The 20,123-nt window shown below is 61.7% G+C and overlaps 1 protein-coding gene across 1 annotated transcript in view; it reads left to right on the top strand.

Annotated features, from left to right (window-relative positions):
* The first annotated feature begins 6,335 nt into the window (after window positions 1-6,335).
* The window catches only part of LOC119094310 (anaphase-promoting complex subunit 1), a 14,273-nt gene continuing 485 nt past the window's right edge, over window positions 6,336-20,123 (top strand). The window contains exons 1-18 of the mRNA XM_037217382.1: window positions 6,336-6,446; window positions 6,766-6,930; window positions 7,156-7,323; window positions 7,810-7,878; window positions 9,034-9,132; window positions 10,796-10,850; window positions 10,916-11,415; window positions 12,290-12,452; window positions 12,867-12,964; window positions 13,767-14,016; window positions 14,290-14,416; window positions 14,863-15,069; window positions 15,733-15,934; window positions 16,428-16,660; window positions 16,978-17,241; window positions 17,969-18,098; window positions 18,374-18,394; window positions 19,177-19,306. Coding sequence (XP_037073277.1) covers window positions 6,336-6,446; window positions 6,766-6,930; window positions 7,156-7,323; window positions 7,810-7,878; window positions 9,034-9,132; window positions 10,796-10,850; window positions 10,916-11,415; window positions 12,290-12,452; window positions 12,867-12,964; window positions 13,767-14,016; window positions 14,290-14,416; window positions 14,863-15,069; window positions 15,733-15,934; window positions 16,428-16,660; window positions 16,978-17,241; window positions 17,969-18,098; window positions 18,374-18,394; window positions 19,177-19,306 — 2,992 coding nt within the window. The remainder of the gene's footprint in view (window positions 6,447-6,765; window positions 6,931-7,155; window positions 7,324-7,809; window positions 7,879-9,033; window positions 9,133-10,795; window positions 10,851-10,915; window positions 11,416-12,289; window positions 12,453-12,866; window positions 12,965-13,766; window positions 14,017-14,289; window positions 14,417-14,862; window positions 15,070-15,732; window positions 15,935-16,427; window positions 16,661-16,977; window positions 17,242-17,968; window positions 18,099-18,373; window positions 18,395-19,176; window positions 19,307-20,123) is intronic.

Below are 20,123 nucleotides of genomic sequence, written 5' to 3'. Positions count from 1 at the left end.
TAGTCAGATGGCCGCCCGTGTGATGTAGTCAGATGGCCGCCTCTGTGATGTAGTCAGATGGCCGCCTCTGTGATGTAGTCAGATGGCCGCCTCTGTGATGTAGTCAGGTGGCCGCCTCTGTGATGTAGTCAGATGGCCGCCCGTGTGATGCAGTCAGATGGCCGCCTCTGTGATGTAGTCAGGTGGCCGCCTCTGTGATGTAGTCAGATGGCCGCCCGTGTGATGCAGTCAGATGGCCGCCTCTGTGATGTAGTCAGATGGCCGCCTCTGTGATGTAGTCAGATGGTTGCCTCTGTCATGTGGTCAGATGGCTTCCTCTGTGATGTAGTCACTCGGCCGCTGCTGACTTTTCCCCTTGCCTTTGAGCGAGTCGGGGTGTTCACCGATCCATGGACGCATGTGCTTGTGTAGAGCAGCGCACCTACCAACACTTAACACGCCATCGGCATAAGGTAAAATCGCGGATGGTTCGCGTTGTGTAAAAAAATCGCGAATTGCAACTTAATTTGTTGTATTTGTGTACCAGGTAGAAAAAGTAACAGTAAGGAGGATAAAGAGGGTAATGGCAACGAACCTGACACACTTAGTCATAATGCACGCACAAGTTTGGTAAGTTTAAGAAACAGCTCTAGAGTGCGGAGCTGACCTCCCTAGTCATCAGTCATGACCTCCCTAGACCACCTGACCCCCCCCCCCCCCCCGGTCATCCCTAGTTAGCGTCAACCCGTCCCCCTGACTACATATACGTGCCCGTGGTGACAGCATGGCATGTGTCAGCTTGTCATTGCCTGAGGTGGGCGCGATGTGACGCCAGCGTGACGCGTGAGTCGATCTTGTGCGGCTGGTGTGTGACTGTGCCGTGTTTTAGTCGCCCAGCGTGTTGGCCGCGTCAGCCGGCACGGCCTCTGCGGCTGGTGTGTGACCGTGCCGTGTTTCAGCTGGTGTGTGACCGTGCCGTGTTGCAGCCGGTCTCAGTCGCCCAGCGTGCTGGCCGCGTCGGCCGGCACGGCCTCGTACCTGCGGCTCTGCGTCAGTCCGTCGCCGCAGCGGCCCGGCTCGCTCACCAGCGCCTCGCTGCTGGACGAGACGCTGCTGGAGCCGGGCGAGCCGTTACGGCCCGAGATCTGCCTGCAGCACCTGTGGCGCGACTCACTGGCCACCAGGTGAGGCGGCTGGTTCGTGCGGCCCCCTGCCGGCGGCGGTGTGCGCTAGCTCTCAGAAGGCGGCACTCTCTCCTTTCAGCCGGCTGCCAGCAGGTCCCGCTGCAGGTTATGCTGAAACGCCGCGTGGTCCGCCTCTAAGCTGGCACCTTGTTTCGGCGATTTCTTACGCTTAGCAGTGGTTGTTTTGTGAGGCTTGACCCCTGCCATCAGATCATGCAATTCCAGACCAGCGCAGGCTTTGGTGGGCAAAGTTTAACGTACCGCTGTGCTCGGTACGGTCCGCCCTGCCCTCAGATATCACCTGACCTTTAGCGCGGCCGCTGCCATCGGCCGGAGGTTATATCTGTCAAGGGCAAACAGCGAACGCCTAAAGCGACTCGAAACCACCCCGCCACGGGTGGATGGATCGGGAGGCAGGCGCTCTAGCCAGCCGAACCATCGGGGCGAATAACCGCGCGGGTTGCCGTGGTGGGGGGTGTCTTTCCATTTTCAATCGCTGGCTCGTCTACTGCTCCATCGGTCCGTATGCAGTAGGAGGGCCCTCACTGGTGACCTGTCGGGCGCTTCTTCACCAGTGCTGGTGCTGTCTGATGTTCCAGTGAGCCGGCCCGCGGCGGCTTCCTCACCAGCGACCTGTCGGGCGTACGTTACGTGGTGCTGGTGCTGTCCAGCCGCGGTCAGCTGCGCCTGATTCGGCTGGAGCCGGGCGCCGACGGCTCTCAGCACGTGCGCGGCCTGGTCAGCACGCTACCCGGCCGCGACGCCGTTCCCATAGCGGTCAGTGGAGCGGCCCTGCCGCCGTCTTTCTCGGCCGAACCTCGGTCGCCTGTGACAGCCGGCTATAGTGGCGGCTGTGACCAGCTCAGTGCACGCTGTTGCGTTTCCGTTTTGTGGCAGGTTCTGCGGCCGGAACGAGTGCGGGGGACGTCACGCGGCGGGGAGGAACGTGGCCCGCGTCGTCTGCGGCAGGTTACTGACTGTCAGACGTTAGGCTATGGCTTTACCACACTCAATTTCAGGCAATGCAATGGCTTCTCGGCTTGAATTTAATGTCGGCCAACGTTGCCGGCAGTTGCGCCGCATAACACTGCCCTCCCCCATCCGCCGGCCCTTTAGCTGCAAGCAAGTGATGGATGGTCTGACCTGAACCCTACAGTCATATCGTAGAAGTCATTCATTCTAATATAAACTTCAATAATTGCGGATACATCATTCAAATGGCCCTCCTCAACGTGTTATATGCGATCATGAACCTGGTGGTTAGCCCACCCACGTTTGCGTGGAACCCAGTCTTTCCACATGTAGCTCGTAGGTGTATCAGCTGATGCGTGCTGATTATGCCTTTGTGCTCGCACGGACGTACATTCCTCGAGTTTCTCCTGTTATCATCGCACGACCCAGCAACAATCGTGTCAATTTACACTCCGGACCGAAGCCCTCCAATGTACAAAAATATTCTCGCCACCACTCGACGTTTTACCTTGCTCGTCTGTTGTGCTGCCAAGGTAACGTTAGTGTTAAAAAAAGATGGTTTTGGAGAGGTAGCACAGAAAGTTCCACTCAATCTCGCAACAAGAAGTTGGGGAAGTGATCAGCCATCAGGTTGTCATCACACCGTCATCGAAGTCCTCGTCCGTAGCATCACACTTGGAGCATTCCATATCTGCAGAAGTAGCATGGCCGCCTTGGCGCCAAAGATGAAGCAACGTCACCCAATTTGGCGTGACGTCATACTTCAGTCAAACGTCTAGGACCGCTGACCTGCTGCAGGGAGCGGACTGAACCGCAATCTAATAAACATGGCCCTACTGTTATGGTGTTACGGCTTGGTAGCGCCCGAGGTTCGTTACATGAGGAGCCTCAATTAACCAATCTCGTGTATCCGCAGACAAATGCTTGAGTGCTTGGTTGTCGAAGGGGTTCACAAACGGGATATGTGGTAAATATCTCGTGTTTGGCAGATCCCCGTGTCTCGTGCATCTTGTGCACCGCCCGTTCCGTTTCCGTCCACATCGCGCTGTGACCGCCCAGAACATCACGAGCATGCGTTTGCACAGCGTGACCGACGCCTCCCACTACAGGTGACCAACACGATGCTCGTGGTAGACCAGTCGGCGTCGCTGGTGCTCTACAGTGGCCTGTTCCGGCTGTGTAAGGTTCACGTGCCGGGCATACCGCCGCCTGCGCTCAGCCTCAGCTTGACACTACCGCCCAGCCTGCCGGGCTCGCCATTCTGCCCTCCACGGTACATGTGGGATCTGTCGCGGTGCGAAGTTCACCATTTCTCCTCCGCGGACATGGGGATCTATCGTGGTGCGAATAACATTGCCCATGTGGTGCGAAGCCCACTATTGCTACTCCGCAGCATATGTGGGATCTATCGTGGTGCGAAGCCCACCATGGCTCCTCCGCGGTACATGTGGGATCTTATATTATCCCGGGTCGCCGCTCGTTCCTCTGCTATTAGTACATGGATCCCCTGATCTGTCTGGCTTGCCGTTCTGCTTGTGTTAGCGCGTCGCCGTTACTGTCGACCTGACCCGCCCTCTCCCCCCCCCCCCCCCTCCCCTAGTAGTGGTCAGACAGTCGCGTAATTGTAGATACAACAAAATGGCGGTTGACTCATCGCGGTGTTGCTTCACCGAGGCATGACGGTTTTCTTTCGTTTCTTCTTCTTTAGGTGGTATTCGATCTGATGTAGGGATACCGTTAGTATAGTGATTAAGCTGCACGTCTGGGAAACCAGAGGTATGGGGTTCGATTCCCCGCTGTCCCCGCCCTCCCTGCCAGGGTGAGGGGCAGGCGACACAGTCTAGCCTCAGTAGCTGAGTGCGTCGCAAAGCGCCGACGGCACGTGGACGCAGTCCGATGGCCATGTGTTGCCTGCTCGGTGCGCGGCGAGTGACCACCGGTGCCGGGCCGCCAGGAGGAGCAGTCTGGTGGCGAGCGGCCGACCCGGGCCGGGCCTGGAGGCGCGCTTCGATGACGCCCTGTCGCTGACGCTGTCCCCGGTGCGGCCCGAGCCGGAGCTCCGCGACCCGTCGCCGCACAAGTAAGCCTCGATTGGCCGGCGTAAGCTGCTGGCGGACCAGCACCAATCGGTTGGTGCTGGCCGCTGGTGAGCCCCAGTCGGCGGGCTCAGGGTGCTGGTGGGCCTGATTGATAAGTGTTGTGTGCTGGCGGGCCCTGATTGGTCATCGCTGTGTGCTGGTGGGCCCTGATTGGCCAGTGCTGTGTGCTGATGGGCCTTGATTGGTCATCGCTGTGTGCTGGTGGGCCCTGATTGGTCAGTGCTGTGTGCTGGTGGGCGGCGTCCAGCCAGTTGCCGAATGTCCGGGGTCACGCTCAGTGCTAGTCATTCTCATGCACCTTCCGTGTTTGGCCGACGAATACGTAGCTGATATGACAGGTACTCTACTGGGGGTTGGGCATGCATCGCACGCTTAGCATGCGCGTGATGAGCTTCCTGCTGTACGACGACTGTGGGGTGTATGTAAATACTAGACTGCACCCTGTCGTCCAGCTTTCTGGCGATGTGATCCATGTCATCAAAACGGCCACTACCAGCCGGGGGCATACCAGCACACTGTTCTTTGGATCCCCTGGGGGGCTATTGTCACGTTTACTGGCCAGTTCAGAGGCACTGGTGAGGACTTGGGTCACCGTTTCGTTGGGCCGTCCGGAGCTGATGTGAAGCTGCGGCGGCAGGTTCGACAGCGCGGTCCAGCAGGAGGACGCCACCATGCCGCTGTCGGGAGCCGTGGCGGCTTTGCGTGACGTAGTGGGAGACGCCGTTATCATGGTGGGTATTTCACAGTCAAGAACTTCACCGTCATCTTGTCCTTTTATTGGTGAATATTTGACCACGTTTTTCATGAAGCCACCGGAATATGAAGCTCAGTACATGTGTTAACGGCCATAATCCACACAATTCATGAATCTTTGATCACTTTTTTGCATAAAACGACTGGGATAGGAAGCTCAGTGCATGTATTAACGGCCCAGCAATCAAACTATCCTCGTGCCAAGGCTTCCGTGCTGCGTCTGGCCAATCGCTCGCCGTTGAGAGAGCGCAGTCCGTGCTCCGTAATGCCGACTGAGCTGCGGTAACGGGACGGCGACTGTCCGTGGCCAGGAGCACACCTCCGGCTGCCTGTACCGGTTCCGGGTGCCGGCTCCGGCCGACGCCGGCACCGTGGCCGCCTGTCTGCGGGCGGCGCGCGCCGTGCTGCCGCGCGAGCTGGCCAATCAGCTGACGGCGCGCTGGTACACCGCGCGCCACGCGCCCGGCGCGCGCCACTTGCCGCCGGCCAAACAGTGGCGCGCGTTCGCCGCCACCCTGCTTCGTGAGTGTCGGCCGGGGGAGGTGGCGGCGGCGCTGCTGCCGGAAAGGCACCGCTTCACGGACAGTGATGGCAGTTCACTGGTTTTGCCGGTTTGCCAGTTACTGGTTACAGTTACGGATATGAGGATGGCAAACCAGCTGTCAGTCAGAAGCCGGGGACGTTCCCAGCCTGTGCATATATTCATGTGATCACAGCAATTCACGTGAGCTATGTTATGGTGTTTTGGTAGATATTTCGGGCCTCTCGTCGCGCTAACGGACATGACCGGTTTGGTCGGTGCAGTGAATACTTCGTGGCTGTGATTGGTGTGGTTGACCCGGTGCGCCGGCAGTGTCATTCGCTGTTAAGTTGTGAGGCCTGTTTGTGGCTGTTGTGCTGGCCACACCACCTGGCCAGACATGTGACTGGTGTGCGGGTCTCTGTTCAGTAATGTGGTGAGCCACACGTATGACGTATGACTGGTGTGCGGTTCTCTGTTCAATAGTGTGGCCGGCCACATGTATAACTGGTGTGCGGGTCTCTGTTCAGTAATGTGGCCGGCCACATGTGCGACTGGTGTGTGGGTCTCTGTTCAGTAATGTGGCCGGCCACACATGTGACTGGTGTGCGGTTCTCTGTTCAGTAATATGGCCGGCCACACATGTGACTGGTGTGTAGGTATCTGTTCAGTAGTGTGGCCGGTCACATGTGTGACTGGTGTGCGGGTGCCTGTCCACTAGTGTGGCCGTCCATACGTGTAGCTGATGTACGGGTTTCTGTTCAGTAGTGTGGCCGGTCACACATGTGACTGATGCATCGCTCACTGGGCGGCCTGTCGCCAGGCATGATGGGGTACCAGGTGGAGCGACTGGCCATAGCCGCCCTGCTTGACGTCGCCGGGCCCAGCGTCTCGCACCAGCGCGGCAAACGGTGCCGATCTGAGGACGGCACGGACGAGGTAAGCCGGTCCAGATCCTGCCAAATATACACATGCCCGCTCTCAGCGTATTGCAACTGAATGTATATGTACCAACTTAAATAAGCATGCTTGCTGCCATTCAATTGTGTTGTGTTTTCGTATGAAATGCGTAGCCACACCAGTGTTTCCATCAGCGGCACACATGAGCCCACGCGTGTTTTACGGACGATAGCTTGTTTATGAATGTTTTGTGGAAGGAGGTCTTGCTGTCCTCTATCGATTGTACACCTGCCAGCCGAGCCATCTGATGCTTGATGGCAGCTGCTGCCCTCACGCGCGTGCGTGTACCTGCTGCCAGGATTGGGAGTTTTTGTTGTCGTCTGAATACCACGCCGAGGTGGAGGCTGAGGGGCGCGCGGCGACGTCCGTTGCCACGGCCACTGTCGAAGGCCGGGTGGATGCCACTGCGCCACTGTCCCCGCACATGGCCACCCTGCTGTTTGTGCTGCACCTGGTGTATGAGGTGAGGACCGCGCCTCGGTCTGTGACACGCACAATCGGGTTATCTTGGCGTGACTCTCGTCTGGTACTGCAGACGTTGCAGTCGTGTGATGCAGGTAGTTGTATTATTAGTGATTATTTGACCGCTTTATGGCCAAGTGCTTCAGCATCACAAGCTGTGTGTGCGCGACAAGTCCGTTAGAAGCATAGCAGAACTGCAGACTGTGAGCCGGCCGCCTGGTGGCAGGACTGCAAGCTGGACACGCTGAGCGCGGACGTCCTGCCGGACATGGCGGCGGTGCTGCAGCAGCTGGCGCTGGAGCTGGGGTGGGCGCCATACGCCGACCACTACTGGCGAGACTGGCCGGGCCAGTGTCAGGCCGGCGCCGACCTCGCCAGCCGCCTCAGCGTGCAGGTGAGGCGGTAGTCGTCCTGCGTCCGGCTCGGTCCGCCCCCAAGTCTGTCAGCGCTTGTCGTTGGCGCGGCGGTCGACTGGGTCGACAGATCTTGTTGCGTCTTAGGTGGTGAGGAAGCGGGACGGCTGCGGAGACACCGTGCTGATGTCCTGGTGTGCCTGCGACGAGATTGCTGCGAGGTTAAGCCATTGGTGATCCGTGCAGTGCAGCTCAAGAGCGATGCAGGCAAGTCGTCAAGATCATTGCTGCCATCGAATACAGACGTGACCTCCTCGTGGCGTCGCCTGCCGTGACCCGACTGTGTGGCGTGGGCTAAGTGCCGCTGGTTTCGCCGGAGGCCGATACGCCGGCGGCGCTGGTTCAACAGCGGGACGCCTGACGTCGCCGGTCTGACCCGGCCGGTGTGTCACCGGCAGGACCGGGCGGCCGTGCAGCCGGCCGGCTTCGTATCCGTCCGTCCGCCGGACCTGCTGCTGTGCCTGGAGGGAGCCGCCGTCCCGGCCGCCTACCCGTATCTGGTCGGCGTCAACGAGCTGTCGGTGCACATGATCATGGTGGGTGCTCGGCGGCCGGCGGTGGGGGCAGCTGGCCAGCCGTGGTTCCGCGCCGCTGGGCGACTTGTGAATGGAGTGCTGATGGGGATTGGCTTGAGCTGCGGCATCGCATACGCCCGGCAGTAATGTCTGGCAGAAATGGGGGACGGTACATGAGTGTCTGGAAGGAGTACACGTCCGTCTGGGGTGCGGTACCTGTCCGTCTGTGAGTGTGAGAGGGGGGGGGGGAGACCGTGGGTCTGGGAGGCCGTACGTGTTTGCTTGCGAGGCAGAAGGCAAGTCGGGGACGGGTGGCACGTACGCTACGCACCTAAGAATTAGTTGACGGCTGTCTGTGGGGAGTGGCGCACGCACGAGTGCACCGGATGTCACACGAGTATGGGAGGTGGCACACCAGTACCTGGGGGTGGTGCACGGGTGCTTGTGTACAGTATTGGGGTGTCTGGGAGACGGTGCACCGGCGTCTCACACACGTGTGTGTTGAGGTTGGTACAGGAGTATTCGGGAGGCTCGACGCCAGTGGTTTTGGTACGCGGTCAGAGCATTCAGGTGGTAGGGTATACGGATGTCTGATAGGCGATACACGTACGTCAGGAAGCCGCACATCCGGGGGACGGCACACGCGCCTGGAAGACGGTACATGGGGGCATTGAACGCGTCTGGAAGACGCTACATTGCTGTCAGGGAGCAGCACATTACATTGCATTGCACGGGGCAGTACACGCGTCTGGGAGACGGTGCATACGGGGGCAGTACAAGCATCTGGGAGGCAGTGTGATGTAGAGGCTGGGCGGCTGTATATGAGTGTCTGACACGTGGTACAGGAGTGTTTGGGAGTCCGTAGGCAGGTGTCTGGGGGCGGCACCGCTGTCTGGGAGACATGCCGAGTGTCTGGGGGCGCTGCACGAAAGTCTGGGATTTGGTTCGCGAATAGCATCCAGGAGGCGCTCCACGCGGTTATGACGGTCGGTACCGAGTGTCCCAAAGTCAATGCGCGAACGCTTGGAAGGCGGTACACGAGTGTCCGGGAGGCAGTACACGCATAGGGGAGCGTGCGCATATCCGCAAATGATACCGATGGGTGTGCCTTGGAGATGGTGCCTTAGCTGGCGCGGTTCACGTGGGCGTTTGCGTGAACGTCTGGCTGTCGAGCAGGTGTACGCGCTGCTGCGCGGTGAGCGGTCGGAGGGCCTGTCGCGGCTGCTGCGGACCGTACCCGGCCCGGCTGCGGGTCCCTCCGGCCTGGAGCAGACGGTGCGGCAGCTGCTGGCCCAACAGCAGCCGCCGCCGCCGCTGCCCGGCCAGCCGGACCAGCTGCCGGACGAGCAGCAGCTGGTCGTCCGGCTGCTGGACAAGCTAGGTACGTGCTCGGTGCGCCGCCTCTGGCCTACAAGCTAGGTACATGCTCGGTGCGCCGGCTCTGGCCTGCAAGCCAGGTACGTGCTCGGTGCGCCGACTCTGGCCTGCTAGGTACATGCGCGCCGGCTCTGGCCTGCAAGCTAGGTGCGTGCTCGGTGCGCCGGCTGTGGCCTGCAAGCTAGGTGCGTGCTCGGTGCGCCGGCTCTGGCCCGCAAGCTAGGTACGTGCTCGGTGCGCCGGCTCTGGCCTACAAGCTAGGTACGTGCTCGGTGCGCTGGCTCTGGCCCGCAAGCTAGGTACGTGCTCGGTGCACCGGCTCTGGCCTGCTAGGTGCGTGCTCGGTGCGCCGGCTCTGGCCTGCTAGGTACGTGCTCGGTGCGCCGGCTCTGGCCCGCAAGCTAGGTACGTGCTCGGTGCGCCGGCTGTGGCCTGCTAGGTACGTGCTCGGTGCGCTGGCTCTGGCCTGCTAGGTACGTGCTCGGTGCGCCGGCTCTGGCCCGCAAGCTAGGTGCGTGCTCGGTGCGCTGGCTCTGGCCCGCAAGCTAGGTACGTGCTCGGTGCACCGGCTCTGGCCTGCTAGGTACGTGCTCGGTGCACCGGCTCTGGCCTGCTAGGTACGTGCTCGGTGCGCCGGCTCTGGCCCGCAAGCTAGGTACGTGCTCGGTGCGCCGGCTGTGGCCTGCTAGGTACGTGCTCGGTGCGCCGGCTCTGGCCTGCTAGGTACGTGCTCGGTGCGCCGGCTCTGGCCCGCAAGCTAGGTACGTGCTCGGTGCGCTGGCTCTGGCCCGCAAACTAGGTACGTGCTCGGTGCACCGGCTCTGGCCTGCTAGGTACGTGCTCGGTGCACCAGCTCTGGCCTGCTAGGTACGTGCTCGGTGCGCCGGCTCTGGCCCGCAAGCTAGGTACGTGCTCGGTGCGCCGGCTCTGCCCTGCAAGCGATATCACTAGCATCTCCGGCTGTTGCCGGCCACTGGTCATTAACGTCTGCTTTTGCCTACTAGCCATCACTGAACTGGAACATATCTGATCCAGAGCGTGCAGCGTCCTGACGGACACCGCCAGGCTTCCAGTGCACTCGATTCTCACCTGAGAATGTCACGACGGACGGATACGAGTGCAGCGTTTGGTCTGACATTTCGCCGTGACGGCTGCTTGAATATCGCACTGGTGCCACTCCTGCAAATTACTGATAGTGGCTTCGCATAGATGTCTGCCGACAGGCCGTGGCACTGTTTTGAAGCTTGGCATGCCGGGTTGGGGTGGAGGGCCCAACCCCGCGTTGACGCGTATGTGTTGACGCAAGACGTGCGCTGCGAAGGTGGGCTGCGTGCGGCGGCTGAGTGGGTGCGGTGTCTGCCGACCGGCAGGGTACGGATGGTCCCGGCTGCAGCTGCTGCCGCCGGGCGTACGGCTGCCGCTGCTGCGGGCCGTGCTGCTGGTGCGCGCCGCCCCGCCGGCCGACTGCGCCGACTCGCTGTGCCGCCTGGTGGGCCGCGAGGAGCTGACGGGCCAGCCGGCGGCCGCCGCCCGGCCGACGGCGCCGGCCGCGGCGGCGGAGCTCGAGCCCGAGTGCGCCGACGGCCAGCCGGCCGGCTCCGAGTCCGCCGACGACGGTGAGTCGGTCAGCTGGGCGAGCGCGGTGCAGGTGGCCGCGTCGGCCTCGGCCGCTCTCTGGCAGGGGAACGGGGCTGGCAGCGGCCGGACGCTCACCAGCTATCGGCCAGTCCGGCAGGCCGCCAGTGGATCGACGCCGAGCTGGTGCGGCTGCGCTGGCCGGCTGACCACCGGCTGGAGGAGGCGCAGCAGCTGCTGCGGTCCAGTCGGCCCGTCTGCGTGGCGGCGCCGCCGCGGCCCGAGCTCTCCGACCACGAGCGGCAGGACGAGCAGAAGCGGCTGCTGTACGCGCTGTGCCAGCGCACCATGGCGCTGCCGGCGGGCCGTGGCATGCTAAGCCTGCACGCCGCCGCGCCGGTGGTGACGCAGCCGCTAGCCGTACCGCCGCTCTGCCTGACGGGCCGCGCCCCGCCGCGCGGCGCCACCGTCGACCTGGCCGACATGGACCTGCCCGTCAACATGAATGTGTGGCCCCACTTCCACAACGGCGTGGCGGCTGGGCTGCGCGTGGCCCCGGACGCCGCACAGATCGACGCCGCCTGGATCCTCTACAACCGGCCCAAGGTGGGGATGAGGGTGGAGCGGACATGCGTGGGCGTAACGGCTACAACTGGACAGTTGGGATGAAGTGGCGTGTTGGGTCCAATGACTTGTGAAAGCGCTAGTATCCGCAGTTAGTTTCGAATGCTGTTATAAATGACGTGTAGTTGAGAATGAATGACTGAACGCGTCAGAGGTTTGTTGACATTTACGTTAAGTGAACGACGCGACATGTACGTGATTTCCGCTACTCTTAAGATTTACAGGATGTTCATGGGGAACACCGATAGTTATTTCACTAGAGGACGTGAAATGCGTAGATTTGAAATTTTGGGCTGGCTTGCAGCATGCTTTTGAACTACTTGCACGTAAGTGCCTGCAAAAATCTTCACAATATTGCTATAATTCCCATAGTGTGATGCGAACGTCGCGATTGCATGAATGTCGGTCTTTGGGTAGACGTGGCGCCGCGGCTTCCTGCGAGCTCTTTGTTCTACGAGCTGTTGTCCAGCTAGTACCGGTCGTCGGTCCCCCCCCCCCCCCCCCCCTGACTTTGGCAATACGCCCGTGCCCAGCCAGTGTATAGAGGGGTGACGTCTTCGCCGGCGGGCCGGGGTGGGGTGTGGTGTGTGCCGGTGTACAGAGGAGTGACGTCTCCGCCGGCGGGCCGGGGTGGGGTGTGGTGTGTGCCGGTGTACAGAGGGGTAACGTCTCTGCCGGTGGGCCGAGGTGGGTTGTGGTGTGTGCCGGTGTACAGAAGGGTTACGTCTCCGCCGACGGGTCGGAGTGGGATGTGGTGTGTGCCGGTGTACAGAGGGGTTGGCGTCTTCGCCGGCGGGCCGGAAGTTGGACTGGGGTTTGAGCCGGGGAGCGCCACCGTATATCCGCCTGTGGCCAGACGAGCGCGGAGAACCCGGTGGAGCACGCCGGCTTCCTGATGGCGCTGGGCCTGAACGGTCACCTGGCCCACCTAGCTCGGCTCAACGTGCACGACTACCTGATCAAGGGCAACGAGATGACCTCCGTGGGCGTGTTGCTCGGCCTGGCCGCCTGCAAGCGAGGTGGGTGGCCGGTGGGCCTGGTGGGGTCGCCGCGGCATCGGCGGCCGTCGACACGCCGCTGCTCCGGCCCGGGCCTCGTGATGCTCTGGTACCGCGCGGGCTGGCAGAAGGCGGAACGCGAGTGGACGCACGCGTTGTGATCGTTACTGCACTGCTAACGGCTTGAACTCCGAGTATGTACATGTGGGAGATATATGATGAGCGTGTGTGGTCTCTATATGCCCCATGCCCGTTCCCCTGTCCGTGTTATCCGTCACGCCTTGCAGTGAGTTGTGGAGGATGCCGTGGCTCTGCGGATACGTGGATTGCTCTGCCTTGCTGTGGGGACACGGTTGGATTTGGATCCCAGTGAGAATTGAACTTGTCTGTCTGTGGTTTTGAACAAGACCAGAACACTTCTCTGGTCACGTGCAGGCACCATGGACGTCAACACGACCAAGCTGCTTAGCATTCACGTGGAGTCGCTGCTGCCGCCCACCAGCCGAGAGCTCGACATAGCCCACTCCATACAGGTGCGCGCGCGTGCAAGGCGGTGGCACTCTCCTGGCGAACTGCCGCGCGGCAGGAAATGCCGAGCATCCGCGTCACCGCTCTGAAGGCTTCCTCTAACGTGCTTCTGAGTGCACGGCTGTGGTGTGTGCGTGAGGACACGTGAACATATGAGCGTTTAGAGAGCTGTGATATAAAACATTAGGCTGTGAAAGGTTTAGGATTCAGTTTTAGGGTTCAGTTTTAGTGGTCTGAGCCGCGTTTTTCACGTCCTCTCCCGTCTTCGCTTCAGTGTGTGTGGGGAGGGGCGGGGGGAAATTAATCGATGAATGTCCGGACCGCCGCATCGTTGCCGCTTAGAACAGGCTGACAGCGAGTGGCTGGTATTGCTTATGCACCGAGGATATACGAAGGGATGTTACAGGTTTTATGGATTGCGTTCATTCTTTATTTATGAATTGCAGTCGTAAGACTACGCGAACGTGGCATATCTGTCGTCGATCCAGCACCGCGAGTACATTTAACGCCCGCATTAAATGCGATCACCGTCCTCTGCACCAAGGCCTTAACACTGTTCTCTCTGCCCATGTCGGACGCAAACAAGGCCACTGTCGCTTGTACTAGGACTTAAATAACGACCTTGTCCTGTAGACCGGGCCCGCACATGCCGCTATTCTTCTTGCCACGCCCTGGCACCGCCCCTGCCTCCGTCTCAGCACGTAAGCGCCGGCCCCTGCGGCCATCGAGAGCCCGATGTCATCCGTGTTCCGTGCCAGGACGTCAGCAGCGTCGGCTAGAGTTCCAATACGAGCCGCGGTCGGGCAGGTGGCGGCCGTGCTGGGCGTGGGGCTGGTGTACCAGGGCTCCAACAACCGGCACATGGCTGAGGTGCTGCTGCGCGAGATGTCCCGGCCACCGGGGCCCGAGATGGAGAACAGCTGCGACCGCGAGGCGTTCGCGCTGGCCGCTGGCCTCGGCCTTGGCCTGGTCACGCTTGATGGCGGCGGTGACCAGCTGGGCCTCACCGCCAGTCTGCACCAGCTCATCTTCGGAGGGAATAAGCCCCCGCTCACCGGTGAGTAGTGACCAGCTGGGCCTCACCGGTGAGTAGTGACCAGCTGGGCCTCACCGCCATCTTTGTCTGCTTCAGTGCTGCACGCTCGCTTTTGCATTAGTCAGGTTCGTGGTGAGAAGCTGTGATCGTTGTGTTATGTACCTGTATTCTGTGTTGTGGCCCTAGGTCCTGGAGATGGTAGTTCGCAGTTTGTCGGCGAGCTCTTTCTCCCGTGTCAGTCGCTTAGAATGGCACGCCGGTCATCCAGTAACACAATGCTCGGTCTGATGCCAGGTCCGCAGAAGGAGAAGTACAAGACTCCCAGCTACCACATCCGGGAGGGGGACACTGTCAACACCGACGTCACGGCCGCCGGCGCCACTCTGGCGCTGGGCCTCATGTACATGGGCTCCGCCAACAGGTCAGAGGTGCTCCCGGGGACGGGGGATACCTGGACATGGGACCTCATGTACATGGGCTCCGCCAACAGGTCAGAGGTGCTCCCGGGGACGGGGGATACCTGGACATGGGACCTCATTTACATGGGCTCCGCCAACAGGTCAGATGTGCTCCCGGGGACGGGGGATACCTAGACACGGGATCTCATGTACATGGGCTCCGCCAACAGGTCAGAGGTGCTCCCGGGGACGGGGGATACCTGGACACCGGGTTTCATGTACATACATGGGCTCTGGCAGCTGGTGAGTCAGGACAGAGGCAGCTAAGGTAGCATGACCGATTAACGCGTGTTGATGCGCTCTTCGTCTGCGTGTGGTTTGCGGCATCAGAGTGGAGCGGCACCTGACCACCGGCCGTTTAGCTGCCGTGTCCCGATGAGACGCCGCTATCTGACGTCACGTCCGCCAGAGCGGTGTCCGACTGGCTGCAGACGCCGGAGACGCTGTACCTGCTGGACCTGGTGCGGCCCGACCTGCTGCAGCTGCGCACGCTGAGCCGCGCGCTCGTCCTGTGGCACGAGGTGCGGCCTAGCCGCCAGTGGGTGGAGCAGCAGCTGCCGCCGCTGGTGCGGCCCGACCACCCGCCGCAGCCCGGCACCGACTGCCAGACGATCCAGTGAGTCGACCGGCCGGCCTGGCCCGGCCCGGCCCGCTCGGCCCGGCTCGCTGGGCTCGAGGCTCACGCGCAACTCGAGGTGTACGTGCGTGTCATGTTTTGACATGGCTCTGAACGTGGTATTGGGAAGAACTCCGGTTTGAAGAATGTGGAATCGCCCAGTTTGTATTGGCATGGCCCTTGGTCTGGACCACGTCTGCGGTGCATGGTGGCCAACACCTTTTCTTGGAAGTCACCGTGCTCAGATTCTGAGTTTTCTGTGCTGTGCTAGCTGCAAACAGTGCCGATGTTTCCTTTCCTGGTGCTTGTATTTAAGTCTGTCTCGTATCGATATGGATCCATTGTGCCGATTTCGTCATTGCCATTGCCATTGTTGTCAGAGATTTTGCTATTGTGTCTGGTAGGCTTTGTGTATCCAGAACAATCGCTACGTGCAATAAATGTCTTCATACTATTGCAAGTAGATATCCTCTAGGGTTGTAGAGGTATACCGCAGTGCTTTGTTTAGCTCCTGCAATCGCCGCTGTTTCCCATTCTCGACATGTCGAGGGACTACAGTTTCTGCACATCTGTAGCCCAGTATTCCATTGAGCTGTGCTGCCACGAGGCCAGCCCACCTGCCACGTGGGTGATTCTCAGTCTGATCCAGTCACTCTCCTCCAGGCAGGTGTACTGTCACGTGACCTCGGGTGCGTGCCTGGCGCTGGGCCTGCGGTACGCGGGCACGGCCGACCCGGACGCGTACCAGGTGCTGCTGCACTACACGCGCGCCTTCATCGCGCACACGACATCGGCCGTGGCCGAGGAGGCCGGCCGGCCCACCGTCGAGAACTGCCTCTGTGTGACGCTCACCGCACTGGCCATGGTGAGAATGCCTCTGCGACGCCCGTCATGCTGGTCATGGTGAGAATGCCTCTGCGACGCCCGTCATACTGGCCATGGTGAGAATGCCTCTGCGACGCCCGTCATACTGGCCATGGTGAGAATCCTCTGCGACGCCCGTCATACTGGCCATGGTGAGAATGCCTCTGCGACGCCCGTCATACTGGCCATGGTGAGAATGCCTCTGCGGCGCCCGTCATACTGGCCATGGTGAGAGCTGATTCCCGCATGACGCTGCACTGACCGTGGTGATGTTTGCTTTTCGTGACGCTGGGTGCACTGGCCACAGTGAAAATTACCGTGTGTCATGCTCACTGCACTGGATATGGTGGGACCTGACAGCGATTCTCGCCGAACTGGCGCTGTTTCGGCTGTGCTGGCGGCTGTTGGTCGGAGCGCCAGCCCGCGCCTGCGCTGGTGGGTGCAGAGGTGGCTGTCTGACCGTAGCGCGTGTCGTGACCGGGCCGTGGCGTCAGGTGATGGCCGGCACGGGCGACCTGGAGGTGATGCGCATCTGCCGGTACCTGCGCTCGCGGGTCGGGCCGCACCACTCCACCGTCAACTACGGCAGCCACATGGCGGTGCACATGTCGCTGGGCCTGCTGTTCCTGGGCGGCGGCCGGCACACGCTCTGCAACAGCCGGCCGGCGGTGGCTGCGCTCATCTGCGCCTTCTTCCCGCGGTACCCGCTGACCAGCTGCGACGGCAGGTACGCTGACGGCGCCGTCCAGTGGCCGTGCCGCTCGCCGTGCCGCTCGCCGGCGGCCGCTCATCGGTCTGCCGCCGGCGGCCGCCCGCCGAGCTCGGTGCGGTGCTGTGTTGAGTGGGCGCTGTTCATGCGTGGCATGACCGGCCACTGTCGTTAGCGCGGCCGATGGTGAGTCGCTGACAGTGCCGTGTAGCGGTCCAGGTGGATGAGCCCGCGCCAGCCAGCCAGCCAGCTGGCTGAGCTTGCGCTGGCCGGACCGGGCCGCCGTCTGGTGTCCGCAGGCCACCTGACCTGGCCGCCTCACTCCCCACCCACAGGTACCACCTGCAGGCGTTCCGGCACCTGTACGTGCTGGCGGCCGAGCCGCGACTGCTCGTGCCGCGTGACCTCGCCTCTGGCCAGCTCACGTACTGCCGCCTGGTGGTGACGCTGCGCACCGCGGACTCGCCAACCGGCCACCAGGTGGCTATGCAGGCGCCCTGCCTACTACCGCAGCTGGACACGGTGCTGGAGATTCGCGTGGACGACGACCGTTTCTGGCCGTTCACCGTCACTTCAGGTGCCGGCGTCCAGCTCCTGGGGTAGGTCTCGCCAAACACCTCCACAGCCACCGGGAAGGTCCCTGGCACTGGAATCAAGTGCGCTTGGTTCCGCCTGTATCTCACGTTTTGACTGGCCTGCAGCCCCTGTGATCACAGTTTGTCGTGTTACGTCCTACTCTGTGGCTGTCAGTCCCTAAAATCGCGGTTTCTGCCCCCTTGTGGCCTACGGAGGATGTTAATATATACGTTCCCATTAATTTTGTAGTGGGCGTCTGTCCCAGATCCCATTTCATTGCCCCCTCGCTGTGTCATGTGCCGTCCTCTTTCTCGCGATTATGTGCCCTTCTACTTATCCAGCGACTGGCAATAACGAGATGCTCTGTGATATATAAAATTGTCAATAATTCATGAGATAACCGTGTCTTATGCGACTTGTGTTGTAACAGTGACAATCTCGAAAGTAGATCTAGTCTGGCTGTTTCCCTGGGCCGCCGCTCACCCTCATCCATACCCAGCCGCCTGTCAACGCCGTCGGGCTCAGTGACCCACTGATCAGCTGATGGTCGTGTGTGTGTCTGGCGGTGAGCGGCTGCAGTCGGGCTCAGTGACCCGCTGATCAGCTGATGGTCGTGTGTCTGACAGTGAGCGGCTGCAGTCGGGCTCAGTGACCCGCTGATCAGCTGATGGTCGTGTGTCCGGCAGTGAGCGGCTGCAGTCGGGCTCACTGACCCGCTGATCAGCTGATGGTCGTGTGTGTGTCCGGCAGTGAGCGGCTGCAGTCGGGCGGCCGTCTGAATGTGAAGCGCAAGGCAGTGGGCGGGCTGCATCAGCAGGAGCTGCGAGCCCAGCTGACGCAGACGCTCGGCGGACCGGGTCAGGCCATCTGGTCCGCCCAGGTCAGCCTCCCGCGCCGGCCGCAGTGTCAGGCGTGGTGCCGGCCGCACTCGGCCAGAGGTTATCGCTGCCGAGATCCGGTGTCAGCGAAGCTGTGTTGGTGGATTACATCGGCATGTGGGTTACCATGGGTGTATAGGAAACCACATGGATTACTGGCCCAGTTGCTACTGTGTTGAGTGGGTGGTTGCCTGGCCAGCTGCGGGCCGTTTGGCCGTCCACGCCTCGCGAGCGGTGCCGTGCCTGTGACCGACGTTCCGTCGCGCCCCGCCGGCAGGCGGAGCTGCTGCTGAGCTCGGTCAGTCCGGCCGAGCAGCGCAGCCTGTGCCGCCACTTCCTGCCGCCGCCGGCCGGCGACGACCGGCTGCCGCTGCAGCTGCAGCTGGCCGCCCTGCTGCAGCTGTGCCTGGCCGGCCAGCAGGCGGAGCTGTTCCTGCCGGCCGTCAGCCTGCTGCTGGCGGCGCGGCGCGGCGTCGGCCTGCGTCCGCTCCGACTGCTGCGTCTGGCGCCGCCCGGCTCCACGCTGCGTCACATCGCCGACACGGCCGAGCTGGGCGTGCAGAGCGCGCTGGCCGACCGGCACACGGGTGCGGCCACGGGGCGCACCGCCCGCTCTGGCTGACGTCCGCCGCCGGACGGTCATCTTCAAAGCGATATGCTTGTGTTATTTGCTCGCGCAACGCAAATGTGACGTCATGCATGTCGCAGTTCGTCGCAGCGCTTGTAGTGGGAGGCGAATCAGTTGGCCAGCCCGGTTCCAGCCAAGGCGGCACACAGTCATGGTGGGCGAGACTCCAGACGGACCTCGTCTCTCTCCCAGCCTTGTGCGCAGCCACGTATCTTGTGATTCCGGGGACAGTCAGGATTGAGGGTCAGAATAGCATTGCAGGGGTAAACGTAAAAAACGCACGCCTCAAAGAAACTTGGAGAGGAAAATCCAATTTTGTGGAGGTTGAAGGACGTGGTGAGGGGGACTGCCGTAGCAGCCGTCTGGTTCGCTAGTCGTGCAGGCGCAGCTTCCGCGAGCGCCATGTTGCTCCGGCGGGCAGCGGCCGGTTCTGACGTGACCTTGTTTCAGAGGTTGGCTCCAGCCTGCTGGCGTACTTGACGGGTCGGTGGGCGGACGTTGGTCCTGACCAGCACCAGCTCTGCTCGTACCTGGGCTTCTTCAACGCGCCCGGGCGGGGCGATCTCTCCCAGCTATCTCAAGGTAAGGCCGCGCAGCATCCGCCCGCAGTCCGGGGTCCGCGGAGCGGGTCCGTTTTGTGCGGGAGACGACCCATGGGGCTGCTTTTCTACCTGGTTCAAACCTTGACGAAGCGGCCTTTCGATGCAGCTTGTCTGACCCGCCGCCGTTGACATTGTGTGTGAGCGGGCCGTCCGGGCGGGACGGGATGCTGGTTGTGCCTGGTCTGGCGGTCCCCGCTCACCGGCCGCTGTCTGCCGCCAGACTGGCTTCGCCGGCCAGAGGTGCTGTTCACGGCTCTCCCGGCCGACGCGATGTCGGCCGCCGAGCGCGTGTCTGTGGCCTGCCTGCTGACCGGGCGGGGCGGCGCCCTCGCGTGACCCGTCTGGTCTCAGTCAGACGGCCCCCAGAGGCCAGCCACCCCGTGCCGGGAGGCTCCTGCCGCGAGAGCGTCAGCCGGCCCCGCCTCCTGTCAGCAGGCTGCCGTCGTTACAGCCGGTATGGGACGGGCATCATTGAGGTTGTCCGTACAATGGCCGGGTCAATAATGACCTTGTATGTCACGCAGCCGTCTGCTGATAATGGTGCCCCGCGTCCAGCCCGACGTGATTCTGGCCGGCTGTGACGGGTCCATTTTGAATGTACGTTCTGGCCGCTGTTGTTCGTCCGCCGATCAATGAAAATATATGTGAGCTCCCGTGCATGCATGCGTTGACAGGACCTTGTAAATGAAGCACCGCCTCAAGATGCCAGTTTGGATGGCTGGCTTGGCCGGAGCGATCGGCCCTGGTCACCTGTAGTCAGTTGGAATCTTTTTGTCAGCTTTGGTGGGAAAATGCAA

The sequence above is a fragment of the Pollicipes pollicipes genome, unplaced genomic scaffold, assembly GCF_011947565.3.
Source record: "Pollicipes pollicipes isolate AB1234 unplaced genomic scaffold, Ppol_2.1 Scaffold_4002;HRSCAF=4701_pilon_pilon_pilon, whole genome shotgun sequence".
In the NCBI taxonomy this organism is placed as follows: Eukaryota; Metazoa; Arthropoda; class Thecostraca; order Pollicipedomorpha; family Pollicipedidae; genus Pollicipes; species Pollicipes pollicipes.
This window is presented reverse-complemented; position numbering and strand designations above follow the sequence as displayed.